Below are 25601 nucleotides of genomic sequence, written 5' to 3'. Positions count from 1 at the left end.
AGCACTCATGATAGATCTTTTACTATGGTTCGTTTTATTTGCTTTCATTTTATTTTTTTTTTATAACCTGTTTTTCCTCTCCTGTCTACCTGATGATTTTTGAATTGTTTGTCTGTATATAGCTATAGACATAGATGCTACTGGCTTAGATGCAGAAGAAAATGATATTCCAGCCAACCACCGCTCCCCTAAACCCAGTGCAAACAGTGTAACGTCACCCCACTCCAAAGAGAAAAGAATGCCCTTCTTTAAGAAGGTAACATTAACTTCCAAGCTCCCATCTGTCCACCCGCTCAACTGCACTGCGTCACATTTCTAGTCCTGTTGACTGTCTGTGTCCTTTGATAAGCCAATAACGTGCATGCTGTGTTATTCTTTGTTTCTTTTCCATGCTGCTGTAGCTAAGCAGAAGCAGAAATCGGTAAGTTTACATTGACATGAGCTGTGTTTATCCTGCCACTGGCATCATTAGCATCAAAGCCCGAAGTTTTAGTAATAAACGCAGTCATTTCTGTCCTAAGAAAAGAACCTATCAAACAGCTAATTGAGTCCATGCATTTCAAACCGACTAAATTCAGTGAGTGGACCTGTTAAAGCACTATTACAGTACTTATCCTTTTTGATGGAATAATATCTACCACTGAGGGACTTGGTTTAAACATCCCCAAGACGTCAAACACTGACAACTCCATATAATGCACCTCTATTGTGCATGCTTATCCTGTCTGTCTTTGTCTCTTTTTTCCAGAAATTTAACTTCTATCAAGCATATTAAAACCATTATTAGATTCTGATTTATGATATCCAGATACATAGCTTGTACTAAAAAAAAAAAAAGTATTCAATTTTTAATTTAGTCAGTATTTAAACTTCTAATCCACTAGGTGCAAAATCTGCAGATGAACAAGACCAGTGGAAAACTGCAGGCTTGTTTTGGCGGTTTACTGTGAGTTTTTCCTATTGTCATCTATAAATACTCTCCCGATGTTCTTGCCTCCCCCATCACAGTCAGGTTGCAGGATCTCACCTGTCGGATAACGGGGCAGTGGCTGTGCATAGAACCTTTGCCACTGGCCAGCCACAATGCTACACGGTGAGGCTCCTCGTCCCCCGACTGGAAACCAAGGGTATTCCTGAGCTCTCTTGACTCCACACCAAGTCTGTTTCCTTTCACGCATTTTGTAGCTTCAAAGCATTATTTTTTAAGGACATTCGCACCCCACCCCCGCCCCTACACACACACACAATTTCCATTCCTTCCTTTCTTTTTGCACACCACTTTGCAGAGCCAACTGTGCTGTCTTTTGGAATCCTACTTCCTCCTGTCGCTGTGGCCGGCACACCATGGGGACATCGTGACGTGGGTGTGGAGGAAAGCCTCTTCTGCCCCAAGCTCCGTGTCCCCGGCTCTTTCCCCCTGCACACAAGCGTTTTGCCACATGGAGGAACTCTAAAATCACGAGGTGTCAGAGACTGAACTGGGAAGTTTGTTGTTTTTGTTTTTTAAATAAATGAGGGTTACTTTTATAATGCAAGACCTCGGCGCTCCAAAAATTAAAACCTGGATTTTTTTTGTGTTAACACAGACAGCCCTAGCCTGATGCACACCTGCACCTGTGGGCCCCCTCTTTCTGGTCCTGTCTTCTCGGCGCAGCTAAACCTTGCAGCCAAGTGACTGAGTTCCTAGCGCCGATGCCTAGAAAATCAGCATCACTCAGATGCTCTGGATTTTCCAGAGCGGTGACATGAACTAAAACCATGTCAGTCGAGATGCGTTTTTGGAAGTTTGCTTACTCTTAAATTCCCAGCCTTTAAAAATGTTTATCACAATTTTTCAGCTAAAGAATTGGAACCAAAATAAGGCTAGTGGGAAAGAGTAGATAAAAATGATGGTGTCGGTATCCATAGGGCATAAAGTACCAATATTCCATCAAATAAGGTAATTTCTGTAGCTACCCTATTGAATAAGAAGCTGATTGATGACCAGCATGGGTAACGCTTCTCTTAGTTGGCAGCCAGAGAGCGAAGGAACCAAAGACCTCTAAAATACAGGGCCACGAAATACTTACAGACTCGAAATAAAAATTCTTGATAGCCGTGCAATTTATATTCCTAATTCCAACAATGGAAAAGGTATTCTTATATGGAATAGCTATAAGGACTTGGCTTCGAAACAGTGTCAGTATGATCCCAGGTGTATCAATGTCTTGACAAATATGCTTATGATGCCTTCGGCACTGGTATTCATTCTTCTGTTATTGATTATGTGGTGAACTTCAATGTAGAGCTCAAAACCAGAGAGACAACCTGAGATTCACGGATGAGACTGTTTTCCATGTTTCAGGTTGCTTTTAGAGTGGTGCTTGTGGCCTTTGTGCTGTTACTGTATTATGTTTGTCTTGTTTTTTTTTTCCCTGTTTGAAAATGTATTCTACCTTTCTTGTGTTTATTAAAATTAATTTTGAACACTAGGTAAAATTTGAAGGACTAAAATTTGACAGCACCATCACAGTATTATTTTTGCCCCCTGTAAATATATTTGTCTGCCTCCCTGGATGAAATCTCAGATGGAAGCTGTTGAAACTGAAATGCTTTTTAACTCCATCCCGCACCCCCCACCACCACCCCACCCCCCAATTAAATTCAATTGAAGTCAGAAAGTTTGTAATGGGCAACTTTTTTTTAAAAGATTGATTTCTTAGAGCGGGAAAGAGCATGAGGGGAACAGGGGGCAGAGGGAGAGAGAAAGAATCTCAAGCCAGCTCTACACTGAGCACAGCGCCCCACGCAGGGCTCAGACTCACGACCCTTGAGATCATGACCTGAGCTGAAACCAAGAGTCGGACGCTCAACTGATGGAGCCACCAAGGCGCCCCTATACAAATGGGCAATTTTAAGCAACAATAAAATGTTCTTGGGTAACAGGCTGATGCAGAAATTACAGTCACACGTTAGCTTTTCAAATTCTTAAAACAGTTAAATTTTTTTTCTGTCTCTGTGATTCTGAAAATATATTTTTTTAGACACTCCTTAATGCAGAAAGATTCAGATGACAGTGATTTGTTTACCCCCATGTTTAAGGCCTTATCTCTCTCTTCTGCATTAAAAAAAAGTCATTTTGAGTCCATGTAGCATTTTCTGCCAACTGGGAAGAGTCGGTTTTAATGTAATCAAACAGATTAACTGTTACCTGATTTTTTCTGGAAAAACTTTATTTTGATCATTTTATGTGAAGCAGCTAAGCTGAAAATTTTGCAAAGTTTTAGAAATTGCTCCAGAATTTAGCTCCTCCCCCTGCTCTTCCAAAAAGAAAGAAATTGTGAAGGCATGAATTAGTTATAAACAGAGACATTACCTAAACCACTCTTGAGAAGCATATTAGATGTGCAAGTTGATAACAAAGCTTTTGAGGCCCCTGCAGCATGCTTGACTATGTTATCACATGTTAACCACCTTCCTTCCAAGACACACAAACCTTACATTTTAAGTTTTCAAGTTACAAGGTCTAGAAACCAGAAATCCAAACCCATTCGTCACTAACCTGTGACAATGATCCTAACTACTGGAACAAGCATGCTTTTTAAACTTCAACTCGCACAGTAAAGCAGAGATTTTCAAGTATTTGGTAGTGAACGTTAACAACGTTTTGAAATTAGGTTTTATCCAGGTAAGACAAACATCTAAGATGCAAAGCTAATAAGACCTTTCTTTTCTCCGTAATTACCCACATTAGGCCTGATCGGTTAAGTCTGCAGAAAACTCTCAAATTCCTTGAAAAGCAGTATTAATAATTTCCTGTCAAGCCTAAAGCACCTACTCTGCATGAGGCATGTTTTCTGTCCTTCCAACTAGTATTTTGTTCAAAAAGCAGCTTTAGGAACTAATATGTCTGTAGTCTTTCTTGAAGAGAGCAAGAAAACTGTAGACAATTCAGTAACTTGAGAACTTGAGGAAAATAAGCCCACCAAGCTTTGATTGGTTTTCTTGAGGAAAGAGGCGAGTAAAAAAAAAAAAAAAAAAAGGAAAGGTGTGGAAAGCCGGTGCCTCCTATTACACAGTTCAGAAAGAATGATTTATACTTAGAATACTTAGAATATTTCAGGTCCTCCTGCCTTTTAAGCATCTGAAGTCCTCTCCCCTCTCTCTGCAGACAGAGCACACTCCTCCTTATGACGTGGTACCTTCTATGCGACCAGTGGTCTTAGTGGGCCCTTCTCTGAAGGGGTATGAGGTAGGTGGCTGCCCTGGGGGGCACACTGCACTTGACCTTCACAAGCTGAACTGCTTTGTGAGTCCACCTCCTTGAATTTAGAGCTTAAAGAGCTTGCAGCAGCGAAGCACGTTGTTTTCCAAGCTGTGGTATAGATTGCTTCCTGTTTTGTTCTGTTTTTATGGCCGTTGCTTGGGTGCTTTTGCTAGCTTCAGTTTCCTGTGTGGGGAAACATTATCAAATGGAGAGCGCCTGAAACCACCTGCGACGTCATGTGTTGTCACTAAAACATCAGGACAAATTTGGGGAGCTTTGCCTTTTTTAATTGTCATTGTATCAGATCTCAGCAACAGGAAAATGTGGCAATCTCACACATGCTGCGCTTTCCAAATGGGAAGCCTAGGTCTTTAAATGGTCTTGGGAATAAAACTGTTTTATCGTAATTAGGAACAGTTTTGTTGTATTTTAATTTATTGCTTGCTCAATTGCAGGTCACAGATATGATGCAAAAAGCGTTGTTTGATTTTTTAAAACACAGATTTGAAGGGCGGTGAGTATTTCAGAATCCTGGATTTTGTGGATTTCTCCTTGAAGATGACAAAACCCGGGTGGGACAAGGCATGTGAGCACAAGAGAAAACTGCCCTCTGAAGTCTATATGGCAATGGGCAATGAGTTTCATCCAGTTCGGCTGGATTCAGTAAATATCTGTCATATTTGCTCAGCACATCCTCAACCCTGGATAAGCCAGCTCTCTGTTCCTGCACCTGTGTCTGTAAGCTGAACTTGGCCACATCCCTGTTGACCTGTATCTCCCTAAATTCATGATCAGCTGGCTCTTAAGGCTGCCCAGAAATAATACTCAATATCCCTCTTCTATTCACATTTCCCTTCTTCAAGACGTCTGCACCGTCTCCTCTCTCACCAAGCCCCCAAGCCCCTTCTCATCTCCCTCCCCAATGAACTTGCTTCCTCTTTGACTGAGACTATAGAGGCAATCAGAGGAGAACTTCTGAGAGTTCCCACCACCACACCGAGCCCAACTTGCGTGTTTGCCTGAATGCTGTGCTTTTTTTCCTTTCACTGTGTTCCTAGCAATGGCCAACCCACCCACTTGGGTACCAGGTCCCATTCCCCATCCCAGCACAGCTATAAATCCTTTCCTTTCTCATCACTACTTCGCATTCTAATGGAAACTCCATCAGCATCTAAAAATGTCGTTATTTCTCCCTTCGACGGAAGTTTGAACCATATTCCCCTCCAGCTGTCCCATTTTTCTCCTTTTCTTTACAGCAAAGCTCCTTCAACACATAGTACATCCTTGTTCTCCTCTCATACTGAAACGTACTCAACGAAAACTAGTCATGTCCGATCATCAGTGACCTTGACATTGCTAAATCCAGGGGGTGAAGCCTCAGTCCTTCTCTTAATTGACATGTTGGATTGCTTCATTCTCTTTTAAATACTTTATATGCTGGCATTCAGCAAGCACACTTTCCTGGTTTTTCTTTTATCTCACTTCGTCTCCTTTTTCTCCTTGGCTGGTTCTTCCTCATTGACTAGACATCTTGGAGCGCCCAGGGCTAAGTCCTTTGGTCTTCTCTCTTCTAGTTACATTCATTCCATGAGTGATTTCATTTGATGTTTGACTTGTAAATAGCATTCCTTCGCTGGTCTGTCCTCTGAATTCCAGATCCATATATCCAACTGCCTATTCAGTATCACCACTGAGATGTCAGATGGACTTCTCAAACTGAACCTCTCAGCTTCCCCCCAAACCTGCTCCTCTCCTAGTAGTCCATGCCTCACGTACACCTCCTTCGTCTTTCAGACCTAAGACCCATCCACCCCAAATCACTGAATCATTCTTGACTATTCTGTGTCTCTTATATCCCACATCCAAATGCCGTTGACTGTATCTTCAAAATATATCAAGAATTGAACGACTTCTCACACATATGTCTCTGCTATCCTTTTGGCCTAAGACACCAGCACCTCTTCCCTGGACTATCATCATAAATAGCCTCCTAACTTGTATCTTTGCTTCTGTCGTTGCTTCCTTGATGTCTCTTCTCAATTCAGCAGCCTGGACAATTCTGTTAAACTGTGAGTGGATCTCATCCCTGCTTTGTTCAGATCCATCCAGTGACTTCTCTTTTGACTCAGCATAAAAATCAAAGTCCCTATAGTGGCTTTTAAGACCCTCTCTAGTCTGACCACACTCTTACCCCCTCCTTACTTTTGACTTCATCTCTTAGACTCTCCCACTTGCTCATTCTGCTCCTGCCACACTGACTTCCTTGTGGTTTCATGAATGTTCCAGACAGCCAGATACATGCCCACCTCAGGGCCTTTGCACTTGCAGTTCCCTGTGGAAGACATTTCTGAGGGAAGACATTTCCCTCAGAGACTGTCCTAGGTATATGTGCACACACACACACATTCTCTCTCTCTCCCTCTTCCCTCTTTCCATAACTCTTATATTTTATTTATCAATTTTGTTTATTGTCATTGTCCCACAGTTAGAACAAAAACTCCATGAGGGCAGGCTTTTTTGCTTTTGTTTTTGTTTTTCTTCAATCTGCTGTGTGAACTGTTGTGTTCTCAATGCCTGGAACTGTGCTCATTGTGAGCAGGACGTGGGTGAGTGTTGAATGTCTCCCATGTATGCCCTGCTAAAGAAATGCAGAGATGGGGAAGCCACTCACAGTCACCTCAGGTGTTGACCATAAATGGAAACCTTGAGCAGTAAACTACAAAGTAAAGCAACAGACAGGCAGCTCAGCACCTGCGTGTCCGAGGTACACATGGCGTAAAGGGAGGAAGGATTGACACTGACAGGAATGTCAACATCTAGGAAAGGTTTTTAAATGGCAGCTAAGATTTCACCGACTCGAATTAGAAAGAGAAAGGCCGGTCCGGTGGAGGGGGTTAAATGGGTGAAGGAATCAGGGTGTGACACAGCATCATGTGGAAGGCAAGCTCCTTAGAGGTCTTCAAGTCAAGTCTCTAGACAAGGAGTAACTGGTGACAGAGCTAGGGTGCCATGTTAATCGGCTTGGACGTAATCCTTTTCCTCTCTTCCCCTCCCCCTTCAGCTTGTTTCAACAAATTTTATTGAGCGTACTCTGTGTGCCGGGCATTGTGAGGAACAAAGTCAGACAAGGGCCTTGGCTTCATGAAGCTTATTTCTAGGTAATTGGAAGGAAGCCTTAAGTCAAACAATCCAGGGACTCTGTGGTCAAAGTTAAGCCAGTTCCTGAAGCATCAAAGCTATGATAGGAGTCTAAAATGGAAACTTCGAAATTTAAGCAAAGAGTAGATTATAGGGGACCTGGGAGCACACAGGGCGAGTTCGTATTTCTGTATTTTTTAAGATTATATGTATTTATTAGAGTGCACATACGAGCAGGGGGGGAGGAGTAGAGGGGAAGAAGGGGCACAAGCAGACTCCCTGCTGAGCAGGGAGCCCGATGTGGGGCTCGATCCCAGGACCCTGAGATCACGACCTGAGCCGAAGGCGGACGCTTAAGTGACTGAGCCACACAGGCGCCCCTATATGTCTGTATTTTTAACAAGACAGATCTGGTGCCTCTACATCCCTGTCCTTCTCACATCCTAACAATACAACAGATAGTATGTGTGGGTTTCAGATTCTTTTAAATTTCTTAGTATACTGCTTTCTTCCTTGACCACACCTGCTCCTACAGCCATTTGTAATTTATATCGACTTTCACCAGGGAGGCAAGGACACACAGGGAAACCGACAGCAGGACAAGCAAAGGGCTGAAAGAGACAGAAAAGGAACAAAAGCAGAAACTATGTTCCCAGGTGTAAAAAAGACTTTATAATCAAGTCCATATAATCACACGTTCCTAATTTGATTTTTTTTTCATAACTTTATGAAGTATTTTTTAGTTTGGGCCAGGAAAACACAGCGTTTGGCTTGGTCCAAGGCTATCTGGCACTGGCCAAGTGAAAAAGGCATACCCCTGATTAGGCTCATTTACCGTTTAGTTCTTTATGCTTGGCTCTGTCATTTATCCTAATTTGGGGTTGTCTCCTTGAGCATGCACATCCAGAAAATTGCTAGACAAAGCACTATGCTTTCCCTGACTGAGTTAACCCACTGCCCTTTCCAAAATACCAAAGATGGAGAAATGAGATGGCATCCTTACTGTTTAAACTTAGTAAGTTCTGAATTTGGAAGACAGATTCCAGCCATAGGGCATATCTTGGACCCATGTTCTAAAGTATTAGCCCATCCAAACTGATTTCATTTAAGAAACAAATGAACAAAATATCTGAATGTTGTCAGTCTGCTCTTTCTGGCCAGAAGTAATTTCCACATGACTTTATTAATACACCTGCCTTGGCTCATTTGACTCGTAGAGCTCAAGTTCAACATTCTAGGCTTGAGATCACCAACTAGATCCTCAAAGGAATGGATAGGGTCCATAAAATACACTTACAAAAATCCATGCAAAAATTTTTTAACCCATGGCAAGACACCCAGAGTACCTGAATCATTAAATGTCTTTGGTTTTGGAAGCAGTAGGGGGCGGAAACTGAGCAAAAGTATCAGGTACTTCTATGTACATGTAATTTTAAAAGGGAAAAATGAATCAGTCCTTCATTATCTATTAAATAAACTAAATTTATTTTAAAAAATTAGAAGCCCCAGGGGAAGAAAATATGAAATATGAAAGGAAGTGTTGGTGATGAAAAGATTCTTGATAGGAATTCTTTTCTGTTCTTAAACCTAGTTAACTTCATTCGTTGAAGCCCTGGGGAGTTGTCAGAATCGTGATCCTGACTGTTAAATAGCATAAGTGTGTCAGGTCAAAGAATAGATGATAATTCATTATCTTCTTTCTGTTGTGTGCAATAGAGTAGCCCATTTACAATCAGATCCATCCTAACCAACTCTGTCATGTAAACAAAGCAATCTTTGGATTCACTGTGTAGGACATTGACAGGTAAATTAACAAGGAAATTGAGGACAAGAAGGAAAGCTACCACCAGTGATGAATTTGGTTTTCCTCCCCAGTGACTTTGAAAATGTCAGCTGTCAGCACTGAAGTGTCTGGAATGGGAATGGAATTGTAGGGATGTGTAAACTGTCGAATTTTCTGTGAGGGAATCTTACTGGAAATCAGTAATCCTGGGCAACATTGCATCACTTTATTTTGTCGTGTAGATAACTTGCTTAGATGTGAGACAACTTCTTCTAAACTGGTGGTTTATCTAGCCTGGCTGCACATTAGAATCATCTGCAGCACTTTTAAAAATAAAACACCAACCCAACAACAAGGGCTTGTGTTCTACCTGTGACCAACTGAGGTCAAATCTCTAAGGTAGGATCTTCTGTAACTGTAAAAGCTTATATGGCAATCTTGGTATATACCATGAGGGTTAAGAACCACTACTCTAAACTGAATTGTCCCCAGAATCTTGCCTTTAGGATTTTCAAGGTTTCCTTTTTGGTGGAATCCCAAGTAGTGACAATTCCCAAAGCATAACTGTAGGAGTTGAAATAGAATAGTGACCCAACTTCATAGCCTACAGTGCTAACCACAGAAGCAGGTCAGTGGATTCTCAGCTGAGCAGTGACATGTGCGGAAAGGTCCAAGCATGTGGGAGAAGGAGGATGTATTACTACAGAAAATCCTGTCCTGCTGCTGAATCAGTTCCCCACAGGCTGACTGGGTGACGCCGCTGTCTCGTCTGTCTGGTCACCGTTGTATCCCCAGGAGGGTGCCCATCACAACAAAGGGGGCAGCACAAGGGGATTTTTTTTGGGGGGGGGATGGAATTATTTCTTGACTGTGGTTACAGGTAGATAATTCTATGAATTGGTCCAAATTCATGGAGAACTATACCCCAGAGAGAATGAATTCTAAGGTATACAGATAAACACAAATTTCTTTGCAAAAGCCAGGGTCCCTTCCCACACGTTACCAAATGCCCTGCTCTTCAATTGGTAAGCACTCTAAACTGTTTCAGCTGTATCTTTTGGTTATTTACTGCTTGCCTCTAAATAACGTGCAGTCTTGATTTGCTACCTTCCTACCTCGCAGAATATGTAGCTCTCGTGCATATTCTCTTCCTGTCTCTCCCATCCTGCGCCCATCTCCGCCTTCAGTCTCCCAACAGTTAAATCCTAATTTCAGCTGGCTCCATTTCTTAGGATGTATTGTGACTCTGTGGATAATATTCAAATGAGCCATACTATACACCATAATGACTTTGTCCTCTGTGTTTTCCATGAGATAAGTAATTTTACTTTTTACGCTCGCTTAACTTCCTCTGTGTTTGGCATTAATTCAGCCCTGAACTCCCCAGCTGTCTGAACCTCCTCACGGTAATACTGAAATGCACCCTGTCGTCACTCAGTGTTGTCTTCTTGAACCTCCGGGAGCGTTCTGGCCATCTCTAGTCTGGATGGTTTCTCTCTTTGATGGGTGCACATTTGTCATTCCGGGACATCCTTCACCATTATTCTTGGGATTCCTTTCACTTTCCTCTTGGGTCAGAGCCCCTTTTCCTTAGATCCATTGATCTAGGGTTTTACTCTGTCATTTCAGTTTAACAGCATCCTCCAATAGTTTCCCTATAAAAGTACATAACTTTTTGAGGCCCTGAATGTCTAGAAGTGTCTTTCATCAACCCTCCCATTTCACTGAGAGTTAAAACGGCTAGAGAATTCTGGCTGAAATAATTTCCCTTTAGGATTTTGAAAAAACTCTGCCCCATTCTCTTCTGGCTTCCAATGTTGAGAAGTACAGAACACTTCCATTTCTGACCCTCGGTGTGGGACCTGTCTTTCTTCTTTGTCTTCTGTGTCATGAAATTTGTAAGAGTACGTCCCAGTAATAGAACTCTCAACCTCTGTCTGTGCTGGACCTTGTCGATTCGGAAAATCAAGATTCTTAATTCTGGATTTTTTTTTTTTTTTTTTTTAAGTTTCTCTGCTTTCTTTACTCTTTTTTCTGGAGTTCTTGTTATTTGGAAGTTGAAACTCCTGGGTGATTCTCTCATTTGTATAGCTTTTCTTCTGTGTTCTTTCTCTTTGCCTTGTTTGTTTGACCCTTCAGAGTTTAACTTTTATGTCCCAGCTCTCTTCTTTTGAATTTTTCTTTCTACTATCATTTTTAATTGCCAAAAACTCATTCTGACTTTTTAAATAGAAATTTGAGGCGCCTGGGTGGCACAGATGGTTAAGCGTCTGCCTTCGGCTCAGGTCATGTTCTCCAGGTCCTGGGATCGAGCCCCACGTCCAGCTCCCAGCTCAGTAGGGAGTCTGTTTCTCCCTCTCCCTCTGCCCTTTCCCCAGCTTGTGCTTTCTCTCTCTCTCTCTCTCAAATGAATAAATAAAATCTTTAAAGTAAGCAAACAAATAAATAGAAATTTGTTACAGTTTCACAGATATAACAATTTCTTAGCTTTCACGTTTGAATACAGCTGACCCTTGAAAAATAGGGCTTTGAACTATGTGGCTCCACTTCTAGGAGGATTTTTTTTTTCCCAATAAATATGTTGGAAAATTTGGGGGAGGACTGTGACGATCTGGAAAAATTAAGAAAAACCTAGGTATAGTTGTAAGAATACAACATATATGTAACATACAGAACATCTGTTAATAGACTGTTTAGGTGATTGGTAAGGCTTCCAGTCAACAGTAGGCTACTAGTAGTTAAGCCAAAAGCTCTATGTGGATTTTTGATAACACAGGATGTCCATGCCTCTGACCCCCATGTTGTTGCAGGAGTCAGCTGTATTGTTCACTTACTGACTTCCGTTTGTTTGGGCTCTCATATGAGAGGTTTTCCTTAAGATGCTCAGTGAACACTATGGTGCTCCAATTTAAAAATGGGACATCACATAATCACTTGGAAATTCCGTGCTCATAGATGGAGCTTGTCAGCTTTGTGCTTCCCTATAGGACAACCTCACTGGACCATGTCCATAGGAAACCTCCAGTGTTACTGTTTTGGAGTCTTTTTCCCTTTGGCAGTCAGATGTCCCAGGGAAAAAGCGCTTCCATTCTGACCCCTGGAGGATGGAAGCCTGGCTATCAAAATTCTCAAGATGGGGAAGAGGCTGGGGGCTCACCATTTAGAATCCTTTCTTTTCCATCTAGTGTCCCTGTCCTCACTCTGCCTGGGGTCTCCTGGTCACAGGCCCTGCATGTTACTGTCTGTAGAGAATAAACCAGCAATCTTCTATCACACAGGGAAAGGAGCATCACCTGGCAACTTCATGTAACAGAAGGGAGGTGGAGGGCTCTAACTCTGAAACAGACTTTCACCAAACCTTCTGTTTTTAGTCTCCCTTTTACCGTTGTCTTCAAGGGTATTGTGAGGCTTCTATTTTACCCCACGGCTTTTTCTATTACTTGTATATTTGGCTATCTCTGGTCTAAGTCCTTTTACTGTTTCCAGCTTCCAGATTGTGGTGCTGTCATTTCTACCATACCTAAAATGGCCCCCTAACTCCTTACTACCTGACACAACACTGTCTTCTCCACAACAGCCATCTTGAGCTTTAGTTAATTTTACCAGTTAATTTTCTTATTTATTGCCCATCTCTTCCACTAGACTGTTAGCTGTCTGAGGAGAGATCATGTTTGTCTTGTTCTTACTCTTACTTGTTCTTTGTGCTTATCATAGCACCACACTTCTGGTTCAGGGGCTAAGAAACCAGATTTTCCAGAGTCTGGGTTCAAATCCCTGCTCCACCTTTTAGAAATATATAGCCTTGGATAAATAACCTACTTTGGCTCATTTTCTTCATCAGCAAAAGTGGGATTAGAAGAAGCCTCTCTGCTAGAATTTTGGGGATAATTCAGGGAGGTAATCCAGTTTACAGTGCTTAGTACTTGGTAAGCAAATGATAAATGCCAAGTAAGGAGGTGCAGGGTAAGCAAAAATGAATGATTCGGTGCCCTAACATCTTTTCATTTGAAAATACTGTTCACTATGTATTTCAAACTTAGGTGAGTTTGGGGAATGTACTTCTACCCCCTTATATTCACTTAATAACCTCAGGGTCTTGTGTTACTTTTCCCCCAACAGGATATCCATCACAAGGGTCACGGCTGACATCTCGCTCGCCAAGCGCTCAGTGTTAAACAATCCCAGCAAGCATGCCATAATAGAAAGATCCAACACAAGGTCAAGCTTAGGTAAGTCTGTGCAGTAGACTTGGGCTTAGCCTATTTAAACTTTTCTCTCCCGAGGTTGCCAGTGAGAAGCTCTAACTAGATGGTTAATTCCATGTGTCACAGAGCAAAGAAGAAATGGACCCACGTTGCCAGTGGCTAGTGCTACAGTTTTAGTAATTTCATGCTAAGGAAAGATTTGTTATGATAGTTTCGAGTTAAATATTCCACTGGCTGTCAGCATTAATGTTTTGGTTGTGGGGTTTTGTTTTGTTTTGACTAATGTGAGCTTTGCTGTGTACACACTAAAAATTCCTGGCTTTGCATTGGTGTTACCATGAGCAAGCTCATGGACCTCTGTAGTGCCTCCTTTCCTCATCTAGGCAACAGCAACAGAAGAGAGAGATATTAACTACTCTGTAGCATTATTGTAAGGATTAAACACAGTGTGTTCTCCATCAAGGATAGCTATTATCCAAAGACCCTCAGTAACGGAATTTTATCAGTGATTATGTCATATTCAGGATAGTGTGTGTAAGGGGAGGGGTGGGTGTTGAGATAAAAGATATAGATGTAGGAGTCAGTGGTTGAGGAGTCTGGGAAGAAAAAGCAGGCCAAGGGGTAGAGAGTAAGCTGAGAAGAGTGTAATTTTACATGGGGAAGACAGGAGCCTCTTTGAGGAAATGACATTTTAGCAGAATGATTTGTTGTGAATTCTTTAGCCTTACAGCTACCTGTGAAAAGACTGTTTTGGGCAGAGGGAACTGAAGGTGCAAAGGCCCCGTGGCAGGAATGTGTGTGATATGTTTAAGGGATAGTGAGGAAGCCAGTGTAACAGATGTGGAATGACCAGGGGGCAGGAGGTCAGAGAGATGGTGCCTGATCATGTAGGACTCTATAGGGCTTTTATTGTGGATGTTGGTAGAAAGGTGTAGGAAAGCAGACCACATGACACGACAGGACTTGTGTTTTAGAAGGATCGCCTACAGCATTGTGGAGAAGAAAATGGAACGGGGCAAGAGCCAACTCAGGGAAAAACTCAAGATTCTGTTGAAGCAGATTCAGGGAGAAATAATGTACTCTGTACAGAAACTATAAAACTGGTGCCTTTAGGAGAATCCCTATAGTAGTGGGGTGGAGATGGGGCAAGAGTTGGACAGGGAGGTCATTTTGTAGGCTGTCATCATCACTCAAGGTAGAGGTTAAGAGAGGACTGAAATAAGACAGTGGCACAGGGGATGAGTAGAATGAAAGGAATCCAGAGATAAGAGAGTCCGGTATGGGCAATCTATGGAACATGAAGAAGCCAACTCCAGCATGATCTCTAAGGTTTTGCTTTCAGAAGCTGGGTCACTGATGGTGTTATTCTGGGGAGAAGGGATTCAGGATGAGGAGCTAGAGGGAGTGGCCTGAATTGGGGATAAGGAAAATGACAGCTGCATTTGTGCACACGTTGAATTTGCATCCAAATACCCAGCAGGCAATCACTTGTACATACAGACCTGGAACTTGGCACAGAGGATGGGGGTTCAGATGCAGTCAGTTCTCAATAGTCACAGTAGTTACGTTCTATAAAGTCTCCGTGAACACTGTACTAGCAAATACGGAGTCTGCTCCCAGGGAAACACAGGGGTAGGTTCCTCTGTAAGTGTGAGGATTTTTATTTTTTATGGCAGCACTAGGAAATAAGTCATGATAACAGACAGGAGAATGGTCAGCTGATACCTCTTCTGTGTCACTACAACATGTTGAGTAACAAGTTATGCATGTTATGTGGACTCTATTGTATAGGAAACATATTTATGATCTAACAGTACAAAACTGATACTTGAACACTCCAGGAATGTACGTATATGTGGATATGCTATACCTTAAGATTCTTCTATATTTAGTTGAGGTTAAATTTGAGAAGATCTACCTCAAATCTAATAGAGGAGATCAATTTCAGCATTTATCTCTTTTACAAAAGGATGAAAGATCCAGCAGAGTGAAGATATAATTTGATAGGTAAAAATTTGCTTTAGACAACTTCTGTTATATAAACAAAAGTATAGTATGTTGCCTTTGGAGTTTATTATGCTGATGGACCTCTGTATGATAGGAAGGAAAAGAAAACCCTGAAAAATCTGAAGACTTAAGTACATCTTCTTTGCTGTTTTGGGGTGGTACAGGACTTCTCTGCACGGACACATGGCTTTATTTATACTCATAAGACTCATCAAGTTCTAACCTTTTGTCCCCGTTGCATCACAATTTAAGATATCTACATTAGCTATTCAAACGTAGGGAATGCAAATAAAGAACATTGCATTCTTAGAAATAAAAATATTATTTGAATGTAAATAGTTATGGGTGTGGGTACCCAGTTATTTGCCAATTCCAAGTCCAAACTTTTTTTTTTTAAGATTTTTATTTATTATTGAGAGAGAGAATGATAGCATGAGTAGGGAAGAGGGTCAGAGGGAGAAGCAGACTCCCCGCTGAGCAGGGAGCCCGACGTGGGACTCGATCCCAGGACTCCAGGATCATACGAAGGCAGTAGCTTAACCAGCTGAGCCACCCAGGCGCCCCAAGTCCAAACTTTTAAAAGTAATATATTTAGATAATGATATTATTGCTTTCTAAGAGGAGTCACCTTGGTGTTTCTTCAAACTGCCCAACTTCTTCAAAAGTATGGTTTGGTTTTACCCCAAGCACTTTCCCAGAGACAAATCAATTTAGGGAAAGATGGTACATCTTTGCACACGTTTGTACACAGAGATGTGAATATAATGCCTGTGTGTACCACACAAGAGCAAAAACTGTGTGCTAAAGGTGGGAAAATATTGAGCAAATATGCAAGAGTTAAGGAAGCAAAGGCGGATTTAGCTGCGCACATGGCAACAGTTGTAGCTGATGGCATGCAAGGAGTAAGGAAAGGCATTTACTTTGTGTATTAGCAACACAGGTGGATAGATAACAATGTTTCCAACCTGGTAAGTATTTTAACCCAATTGAAGAGCTAGCTTAGACCATTTATTTTGCCACTTATTCTTGTGATGGAAAGGTTCCTCTTAACTGTAGTGCTGACACATGAACCAACACATATGATAAAATTCTATACAGCTAAATAGACATACATGCAGGGAGTACAGGAAAACTGGAGAAGTCTGAATAGGATTGGTGGATCACAGTAACATTTTGGTTGTGATACTGCACAATAGTTTTGCAAGAGGTTTCCACTGGGGAAAACTGGGTAAAGGGTACAAGGGAGCTCTGTGTTTTTCTTACAACTGCGTGTGAATTTATAATTATCTCAGTAAAAGTTTCAACTAAGCAAAGCTCATCACTTATGTTATAGCACCACAGACTTTAGAACTGGGGTGACAAACCTGAGAGCATTCAGTTCAGTGGTTCTTGAAGTGTGTTCTCCAAATCAACAGCGTCAACATCATGGGACGTTAGGAATGACAGTTCTCAGACCCAAACCTGACCTACTGAATCAGAAACTCTAGAGGTGGGGCCCTATAGTCTGTTTGAACAAGCCCGCCAGGTGATTCTACTGTATATGCCAAAATGGGAGGACTACCAACTTCCTTCAAGCCTGTCACTGCACAGTGAAGAATCTGAGAACCAGGGGCGCCTGCGTAGCTCAGTAGGTTAAGCGTCTGCCTTCGGCTCAGGTCATGATCCCGGGGTCCTAGGATCGAGCCCCGCGTCGGGCTCCCTGTTCAGCAGGGAGTCTGCTTCTCCCTCTCCCCCTCCCCCTACTCATGTGTGCATTCTCTCTCTCTCTTAAAAAAAATCTGAGAACCACAGGAAATGAATAGCTCTGTGTAGTTTTATACTAAGGTATAAAACTAAGACTGGGCCCTTGGGGATCTTGACTAGCAGTCCAGATTTTTTTTCCATTGAGCAGTGCCATGTGGCAGTGACGCTTGATTGCATTTACTTGACCATCTGCCCCCTCTTAGGAAGAATGGAGAGTGAAGGGCTGATGACAGAAGGCTATAAAATTAGCCTTGCAGATGAACGTGGAATTTATGTGACTAGTTGATCTTTTGAATCTAATTTCTTTCCTCCTTTTGATCTCTTACCATTATAGCTGTCTCGAGAAATTAGTACACTCTTTGTTCCATCACACAGCATTGATGGCCCAGCTCTACCAATCTCTACCCAAGGGGAGTAGTTCACTTTGTCTACATATATTTTGGTAGTCAAATTCGTTATTTAATTGACTCATTCTTTCAACAGAATTTGAGTGCCAACTTTGTACCAGGCACTGTATTGTAAGGGAAGGAATAGAACTAATTATGTATTGTTCTCTCGGTTCACTGCCTGTTGGGAACATTTTCAATCCTGTCATTGAAATTCAGCGGGATAATTGTTAATAGAGGTAGGTACAAAGCACTACAGTTGACCCCTGAATGATGGGGGTTAGAGGCACCAACCCCCACATGGAAAATCCAGGTATAACTTTTGACTCCCCAAAAACTGAATAGCCTACTGCTGACCCTAAGCCCTACTGATAACATGAACAGTTGATTAGCACACGTTTTGTATGTTAGATGTACTATATACTGTATTCTTAGAATAAAGTAAGCTAGAGAAAAAACTGTTACGGAAATCCTAAGAGAAACATTGACGGTTCTGTATTGTACTTATTGAAAAGATCTGCATATAAGGGACCCGCACAGTTCAAACCCATGTTGCTCAAGGGTCAGCGGTACTTGACATCTATTACTTACTATGGGCCAGACACTGTAATAGATGGTTTGTATGTTGGTTAATTTAATTCTCATTTCCATTTTCCAGAAAAGAATACTGAGGCTCCAAGAAGTTAAGTATGTTTCCCAAGGATCACATAGCTCTATGAAGTAATGAAGACTATTTCTGCCCCAAGCCACTTTGGTGCCAGGGAGTTAGGAACACAGAGGCAGAACTTAACTGGGCTTGGGGAAAGGAAAAGGTGCTTAGAGAAGGCTTTAGAGATTTCCTTTTTTGGGGACAAAGAAGGCACTTGTCAGAATTAGAGTTTTGTGCTTAGTGATTATGCAAATGGCATTGCAGTTATCATTCAATAACTGATACTAGAATGATATCATAGTTTTATTATTAACTGACCACTTAGATTTCCTATAACACAATGAAAGTAACAATCTCCTCACTCTATTTTTACAAGTATTGTTCAGTTACAGAAACTTCTACAGAAGTTAACTTTTTCTTGTCTTGGAGAAAACATTATGATTGTTCCTGAGTATTGCTTTTCAATGTCAGATATAAAGCACTGACAAAAATGTTACTCATTTTACCAGTGCCAATTTTAACTCCGTGGGTATGAGGGACTGTAGGATGTGGACAGATGAGTAAGGCCTGCCCATCTTCAAGATGCGGAGTGTGCATCCTTTCACTGGGTAGGACGATATTGATGGAATAAACTGACTTTAAGACTGCTTTTCAATTTCAGGAAAGAATGCTAAGGAAGTCTTTGGCCATTTGTTTTTTGAAATTCTGAGCATGATGGACTCTGTCAAAGGAAAATCTCTAGTACAGATACATTTCTCACCTCTCTCCCTTTTTTATTGAAGTGTAATTAACATACAGTGTTATACTGGTTTCAGGTGTATAGTATAATGATTCAGCAGTTCTATACATTTCTCAGTGCTCATCAAGATATGTGTACTCTTAATCCCCTTATCTTTTTCACCCCCTCCTCCGCCCCTCTCCCTTCTGGCAACCACCAGTTCTGTGTATTTATAAGTCTTTTTTGGGGGGGGTGGGGGGCTCTTTCTTTGCTCCTTTCTTTTCCACATAAATGAAATCATAAGTTATTTGTCTTTCTCTGACTTAATCTGCTTAGTGTTATATCCTCTAGGTCCATCCATGTTGTTCCAAATGGCAAGATCTCATCTTTTTATGGCTAATAGTCCATTACTTAATAGATGTACCACATTTTTGTTATCCATTCATCTATCCTTGGACATTTGGGTTGCTTCCATATTTTGGCTATTGTAAATAATGCTGCAATAAACACACAGATGCATATATCTTTTCAAGTTAGTGTTTTTGTTTTCTTTGGGTAAATACCCAGTAGTGAAATTATTGGATCACTGAGTAATTTTATTTTTAATTTTTTGAGGAAAAACCCATACTGTTCTCTACAAAGGTGGCAGCAATATGTGTTCCCACCAGCAGCACACAATGATTCCTTTTTCTCCATGTCCTTACCAATACTTGTTATTTCTTGTCTTTTTGATACTAGTTTTTCTAACAAGTATGAAGTAATATGTCATTGGTGGCTTTGATTTGCATTTCCCTGATGATTACTGATGTTGAATATCTCTTCGTGTGTCTGTTAGCTACGTGTATGTTTTCTTTGGAAAAATGTCTGTTCAGACCTTCTTGCCCATTTTTTAAATCCGATGGCTTTCTTGCTATTCAGTTTTATGAGTTCTATATTTTGAATATCAAATGTGATTTGCAAATATTTTCTATTTGGTAGGCTGCGTTTTCATTTTGTTGATAGTTTCTTTTGCTGTGCAGAAGCTTTTTAGTTTAAGGTAGTCTCATTTGTTGATTTTGGCTTTAGTTGTGTTTCCTTTTGGTGTCAAATCCAAAAAATCATCAACAAAACTGATGTTAAGGAGCTTACTATCTATGTTTTCTTCTAGGAGCTTTATGGTTTCAGGTCTTACATTTAAGTCTTTAATCCATTTGAGCTGATTTTGTATATGGTGTAAGACAGTGGTCCCATTTCATTCTTTTGCATGTGGCTGTCCAGTCCCAAGAGATTATACTTTCCCCACTGTATGTTCTTGGCTCCTTGGTCATAAATTGACCATCTATGTGTGGGTTTATTTCTGGGCTCTCTATTCTGTTCCACTGATTTATGTGTCTGTTTTAATGCCAATACCGCAGTTTTACTATAGTATAATATAGTTTGAAATGAGGAAGCATGATGCTTTGTTGTTCTCACTCAAGATTAAGTTGGTCTTGACAGAATGGGAGAAGATATTTTCAAATGACATATCAGATAAAGGGCTAGTATCCAAAATCTATAAAGAATTTATCAAACTCAACACGCAAAGAATAATCCAATCAAGAAATGGGCAGAAGACATGAACAGACATTTCTCCAAAGATGTCCAAATGGCCAACAGACACATGAAAAGTTGATCAACATCGCTCGGCATCAGGGAAATACAAATCAAAACCTCGTTACCACCTCACAGCAGTCAGAATGGCTAAAATTAACTAATCAGGAAATGACAGATATTGGCAAGGATGCAGAGAAAGGGGAACCCTCCTACACTGTTGGTGGGAATGCAAGCTGGTGCAGCCACTCTGGAAAACAGTATGGAGGTTCCTCAAAGAATTGAAAATAAAGCTACCCTATGACCCAGCAATTGCACTACTGGGTATTTACCCCAAAGATACAAATGTAGTGATCTGAAGGGGCACCTGCACCCCAATGTTTATAGCAGCAATGTCCACAATAGCCAAACTATGGAAAGAGCCAAGATGTCCATCAACAGATGAATGGTTAAAGCAGACGTGGTATATATTGTATATACCACATTGTATTGTGTACAATGAAGTATTATGCAGCCATCAAAACAATGAAATCTTGCCATTTGCAACGATGTGGATGGAACTAGAGGGTATTATGCTAAGTGAAATAAGTCAATCAGAGAGACAATTATCATATGATCTCACTGATATGAGGAATTTAAGAAACAAGACAGAGGATCATAAGGGAAGGGAGGGAAAAATGAAACAAGACGAAACCAGAGAGGGAGACAAACCATGAGACTCTTAATCTCAGGAAACAAACTGAGGGTTGCTGGAGTGGTGGGAGGTGGGAGGGATGGGGTGGCTGGGTGATGGACATTGGGGAGGGTATGTGCTATGGTGAGCAATGTGGATTGTGTAAGACTGATGAATCACAGACCTGTACCCCTGAAATAAGTAATACATAATCTAAAAAAAAAAAAAGATTAAGTTGGCTTGTCAGGGTCTTTTGTGGTTCCACACAAATTTTAGGATTGTTCTATTTCCAAGAAAAAGTCATTTGAATTTTGATAGGGATTGCACTGAATCTGTAGATTGCTTTGGATAGCAGGGAAATTTTAACAATATTCTTCAAGCCCATAAGCACAGAATCTCCATTTATTTGTATTTTCTGGAGTTTTTTCATCACTGTCTTGTAGTTCTCAGTGTGGTCTTTTCCCCTCTTGGTTACATTTAATCTTAGGCATGTTCTTCTTTTTGATGCAATTGTAAATGGGATTGTTTTCTTACTCATTTTGATAGTTTATTTTTAGTATGTAGAAACACAATGTAGGTTTATATACTGATTTTGTGTCTTGCAACTTTACTGGATTTATTTATTCTAACAGGTTTTGGTGGAGTCTTCAGGGTTTATAATAATGTTATCTGCAAATAGTGACAGATTTACCTCTTCCTTTCCAATTTGGAGGTCCTTTGTTTTTTGCCTAATTGCTCTGGCTACGACTTCCAATACTATGTTGAATAAAAGTGGCAAGAGTGGGTTTCCTTGTCTTGTTTCTGATCTCCAGGAGAAAGCTTTCAGCCTCACCACTGAGTAGGATGTTAGCTGTGGGCTGATTAAATTTCATTATGCTTACAATAATATTTAGATTGGAACTTGATTGTTGGGGGTCAGTGGCCATGAAGACAATGGTTGGGGACAAAGCCACACAAGGTGATAATTGAAATAAAAATTTAAAGGTCAACAGAGAATATATGAATAATATTAGTAATATTTTAGAACACCATTATGAAAAAACTCAGAATATACCATTTTTATTTTTAGAAGCGTTTTTAAAGGAAATTCAAATATATAAGGAAGTAAAAATATAACCTCAGGTATTTGTCACCCACTTTCAACATTCATGGCCAGTCTTGTTTCATTTCCAGCACCCCCCCCCCCATTCTCTCCCCAGCTGTCTCTGGATTATTTTGAAGCAAATCCTAGACCATATGATTTTATCTGTAAATATTTCAGTACGTGTTTTTAAAGATTAGGGACTCTATTTAAACTACAATGCCATTATCATATATTAACAATATATCCCTAGTATCATTAGATATCTACTTAGCCATGTATCATTTCCCAATTGTAATATGTAATTTTATATATATATATATATATATAATTTTACTCATTTATATATTTTTGAATCAGGATGCAAAATCCATAGTGATTGGTTCATAGGTTCATAAGTTTCTTAATCTGTAATTTTCCATATGTCTTTTTTTTTTTTTCCCTCTTACAATTTCTTGCTTGAAGAGACTGGGTCACTTATCCATAGGGTTTCCAGAGTCCGAAATTTTCTAACTGCATTATACTCGTGTAGTTTACGTAATTGTCTATTCTTTGTGTTTCTTGTCAACTGGTAGATCCAGAAACTTAATCAGCTTGTTTTTGGTCTTTCTTTCAGCAAGACTGTCATAAGCAGCATGTAACCAAATATTATCTTAAAGCTAGTCCTGTAAATGGTTTAAGCCCAGATTTTAAAGACATCCAGGTAAATAAAAGGACTCTAGCCATAACATACTGTGAGGCAGAGAATTAGTGACTTGTCTTTTCTGCAACAATATACTAGTTGAAATTATCTCCAGCAATCTTCTGCATGGGTCTAAATGCATAAGAGGAATTAAAAGGTATTCTGTAGGTCTAGGAGTCTCCTAGAATCTGCCCTTCATGATTGTAGAGGACACTACAAGCTACACGTTAGGCCTTTATAGATCTGTGCTGCCAGAACAGTTGCTTCTGGCTACTTCACTTTTATTTTTTAAATTTTGAGCTTCTCATTCACACTAACTACAGTTCAAGTGCTCAGCAGCCACCTCTGCCTAGCAGCTATCATACTGGATGGCACTGATACAGACTATTTCCATCATCACAGAACATTCTATTGGACAGTCCTATTTTAGAATATATAGGGATCACAGAGTGGATAGACTGAAATTTTCTTGGTGTTCAAGCATATTTTTAGTTAATAAGTTTTCTATGAATCTTATAGTTTGGATTTCTATAGTGCTGCCTCTAATGGATAACTACCCTTTTAAAATATGAATACTGCAGGACCATTCGTCTGTTGGCAGAAACTATGAGAAGTGTGTTTTTGGACAAGTTTGTTACAGATACTATTAACGTCCCTCCTATTTTATGTTGGATTTCACCTTGCTAATAAACATATCTAGGTTATCATATCCAGAAAGCATACCAATAGGTGACAGTATAAACACAGATTAAGCTGATGCAGTGAAAAGAAACATGGTGATAGTTGCTATGGTAACATGGTCAGAAACAGACACGTTAAAGATATCCTTAAGTTTCTATTTTACAATATCTTTATGAAATGATTTCACAGAGAAGTTTTATAGCACGAAGAGTGTTACACTGGAAGCAAATTTTAGAGCTGGTTGAGAGACGAATTCCCTCAATTCTAAAGGTTCTGTGGAGAGCCAGCTCTTTCCAAAAGATACCTTTTATCACCTTGATTGCCTGTAAACATGAACCTATTGGCTGCCCTACTTCCCTTCTTGTTGAAGAAACAGTGTACCATTTTTATTTCAATTTGGTTTAAAAATACTTTAATTGAACTCTGCTTAACCTTTTACAGCGGAAGTTCAGAGTGAAATCGAAAGGATTTTTGAACTTGCAAGAACATTGCAACTGGTAGTCCTTGATGCGGATACTATTAATCATCCAGCTCAACTCAGTAAAACTTCTTTGGCCCCTATTATAGTATATGTAAAGATTTCTTCTCCTAAGGTAAGTAGGGTTGTTATTTGCTCTCTAATCAAACCTAACTAATTGTATATGTTTTGCTTTACAGTTATAACAAGCTATATCTCTATCCATCATAAAGAGTTTGATGAGACAGGGTAGTCAAGTCTTTAATAATCATGCTTTGCTTACTTGAATCTTAGTTTCATGGCTTAGAACAGCAATTCCCAAAGTGTGGTCCGTGGTTTCCTGGGGGAAGGTTCTGAGAAACTTCTAGAGAGTCCATGAAGTCAAAATTATTTCCATAAAAATACTAAGACATCATTCTCCTTTTTCACTGTTTTGACATTTGCACTGAGGGTGCAAAAGCAGTGGTGGGTAAAACTGCTAGTGTCCATGAATGGAGACAGTGCTCCCAGTTAAAAACACCACCACCATCCAGTTTCACTGACACATGTCCTGAAAAAGTAGTAACGTTTATTAATGTTACTAAATTTTGACTCTTAAATACAAGGCTTTTCAATATTCTGTGTTATGAAACTTGAATAGCTGAAGCACTTTTACCAGTTAGCTTGAGGACATTCAGTGACTATTCAAGTTATAAACTCAAGGAGCCTCTTTTTTTTACCATTTTTATTTGAAAGAACTGACATGCTGTGTTTATTAAGACTTAGTTATTTGGCAGATATTCTCCCATTTGTCACCAGTGATAAAACTCAAAATTTCAGAAAATTTGTATCCACCTAAGAGCGTTGCTTTAATATTGTATAAGAAGTGTGTCAACATTTGGAAGATCTGAAGAATTCAGTGAACCATTATTTTTCAAATGATCAATGAATGATGTTACAAATCACGCACGGTAAAATTTCAAATTTCAAGATAAACCAATGCAATGAAATTTAACAGTAAGAAAAGTTCATTGATAGGGTTAAAGCTTTCACATGGCAACTAGTCTTTAAGAAACTACCACTTGTTGAGTGTAATATCAAAGAACAATGTATCCACAGTTCCTGAAAAGGCTACTACAGTACTCCTCCTTTTCTGAATTACCCATCTGTGGAAGGATAGATTTCTTCACATTATTTCAACCAAAACAAGACACTGTAGCAGGTTAAATGTAAATGTAGCTAGGAGACTTTGGTTTTTTTTATGAAGCCAAGCATATTTTTACAAAAATAATTTGTTAAAATGTAACAGGTTTATCATTTTTAAATGAATATTTAAAAATGTTTAATTGTAGTTTCTACTATGGTAAACATTATACTTCACATAAACAAAAGCTCTTGGGGTTCTCAATTTTTTTAAACATAAAGGAGTCATGAGACAAGTTTGGTAACTGCTAGCTTTGAAAAAAGGTAAGAGTCATGAATAAGCTCCATGCTAGTTATCTTCTTTATACATTTTATAGCTCAATCTATTATAAACCATTTGGGCTATATATAAAAAGGCCCTAGAGTGAATAACAAACTTTGTTCTTTACCTAAGTGCAGAT

The 25601-nt window shown here is 40.0% G+C and overlaps 1 protein-coding gene across 4 annotated transcripts in view; it reads left to right on the top strand.

Moving 5' to 3' along the window:
• CACNB2 (calcium voltage-gated channel auxiliary subunit beta 2) overlaps positions 1–25601 on the top strand; it is a 382838-nt gene that overhangs the window by 351938 nt on the left and 5299 nt on the right. For 3 of the 4 annotated variants that reach the window (XM_035021526.1, XM_035021528.1, XM_035021529.1), the window contains 5 exons: positions 123–256; positions 4151–4231; positions 4702–4760; positions 13287–13396; positions 24003–24154. In XM_035021526.1, coding sequence (XP_034877417.1) covers positions 123–256; positions 4151–4231; positions 4702–4760; positions 13287–13396; positions 24003–24154 — 536 coding nt within the window. Of the gene's footprint in view, positions 1–122; positions 257–884; positions 947–4150; positions 4232–4701; positions 4761–13286; positions 13397–24002; positions 24155–25601 lie in introns of all 4 variants that reach the window. The other variant, XM_035021527.1, reaches the window with a different exon arrangement.

This window comes from Mirounga leonina, unplaced genomic scaffold (genome assembly GCF_011800145.1).
Source record: "Mirounga leonina isolate KUSES-001 unplaced genomic scaffold, KU_Mleo_1.0 Mir_175, whole genome shotgun sequence".
Classification (NCBI taxonomy): Eukaryota; Metazoa; Chordata; class Mammalia; order Carnivora; family Phocidae; genus Mirounga; species Mirounga leonina.
The sequence above is the reverse complement of the archived record's forward strand: the minus strand, read 5'-3'. Positions and strand labels throughout refer to the sequence as shown.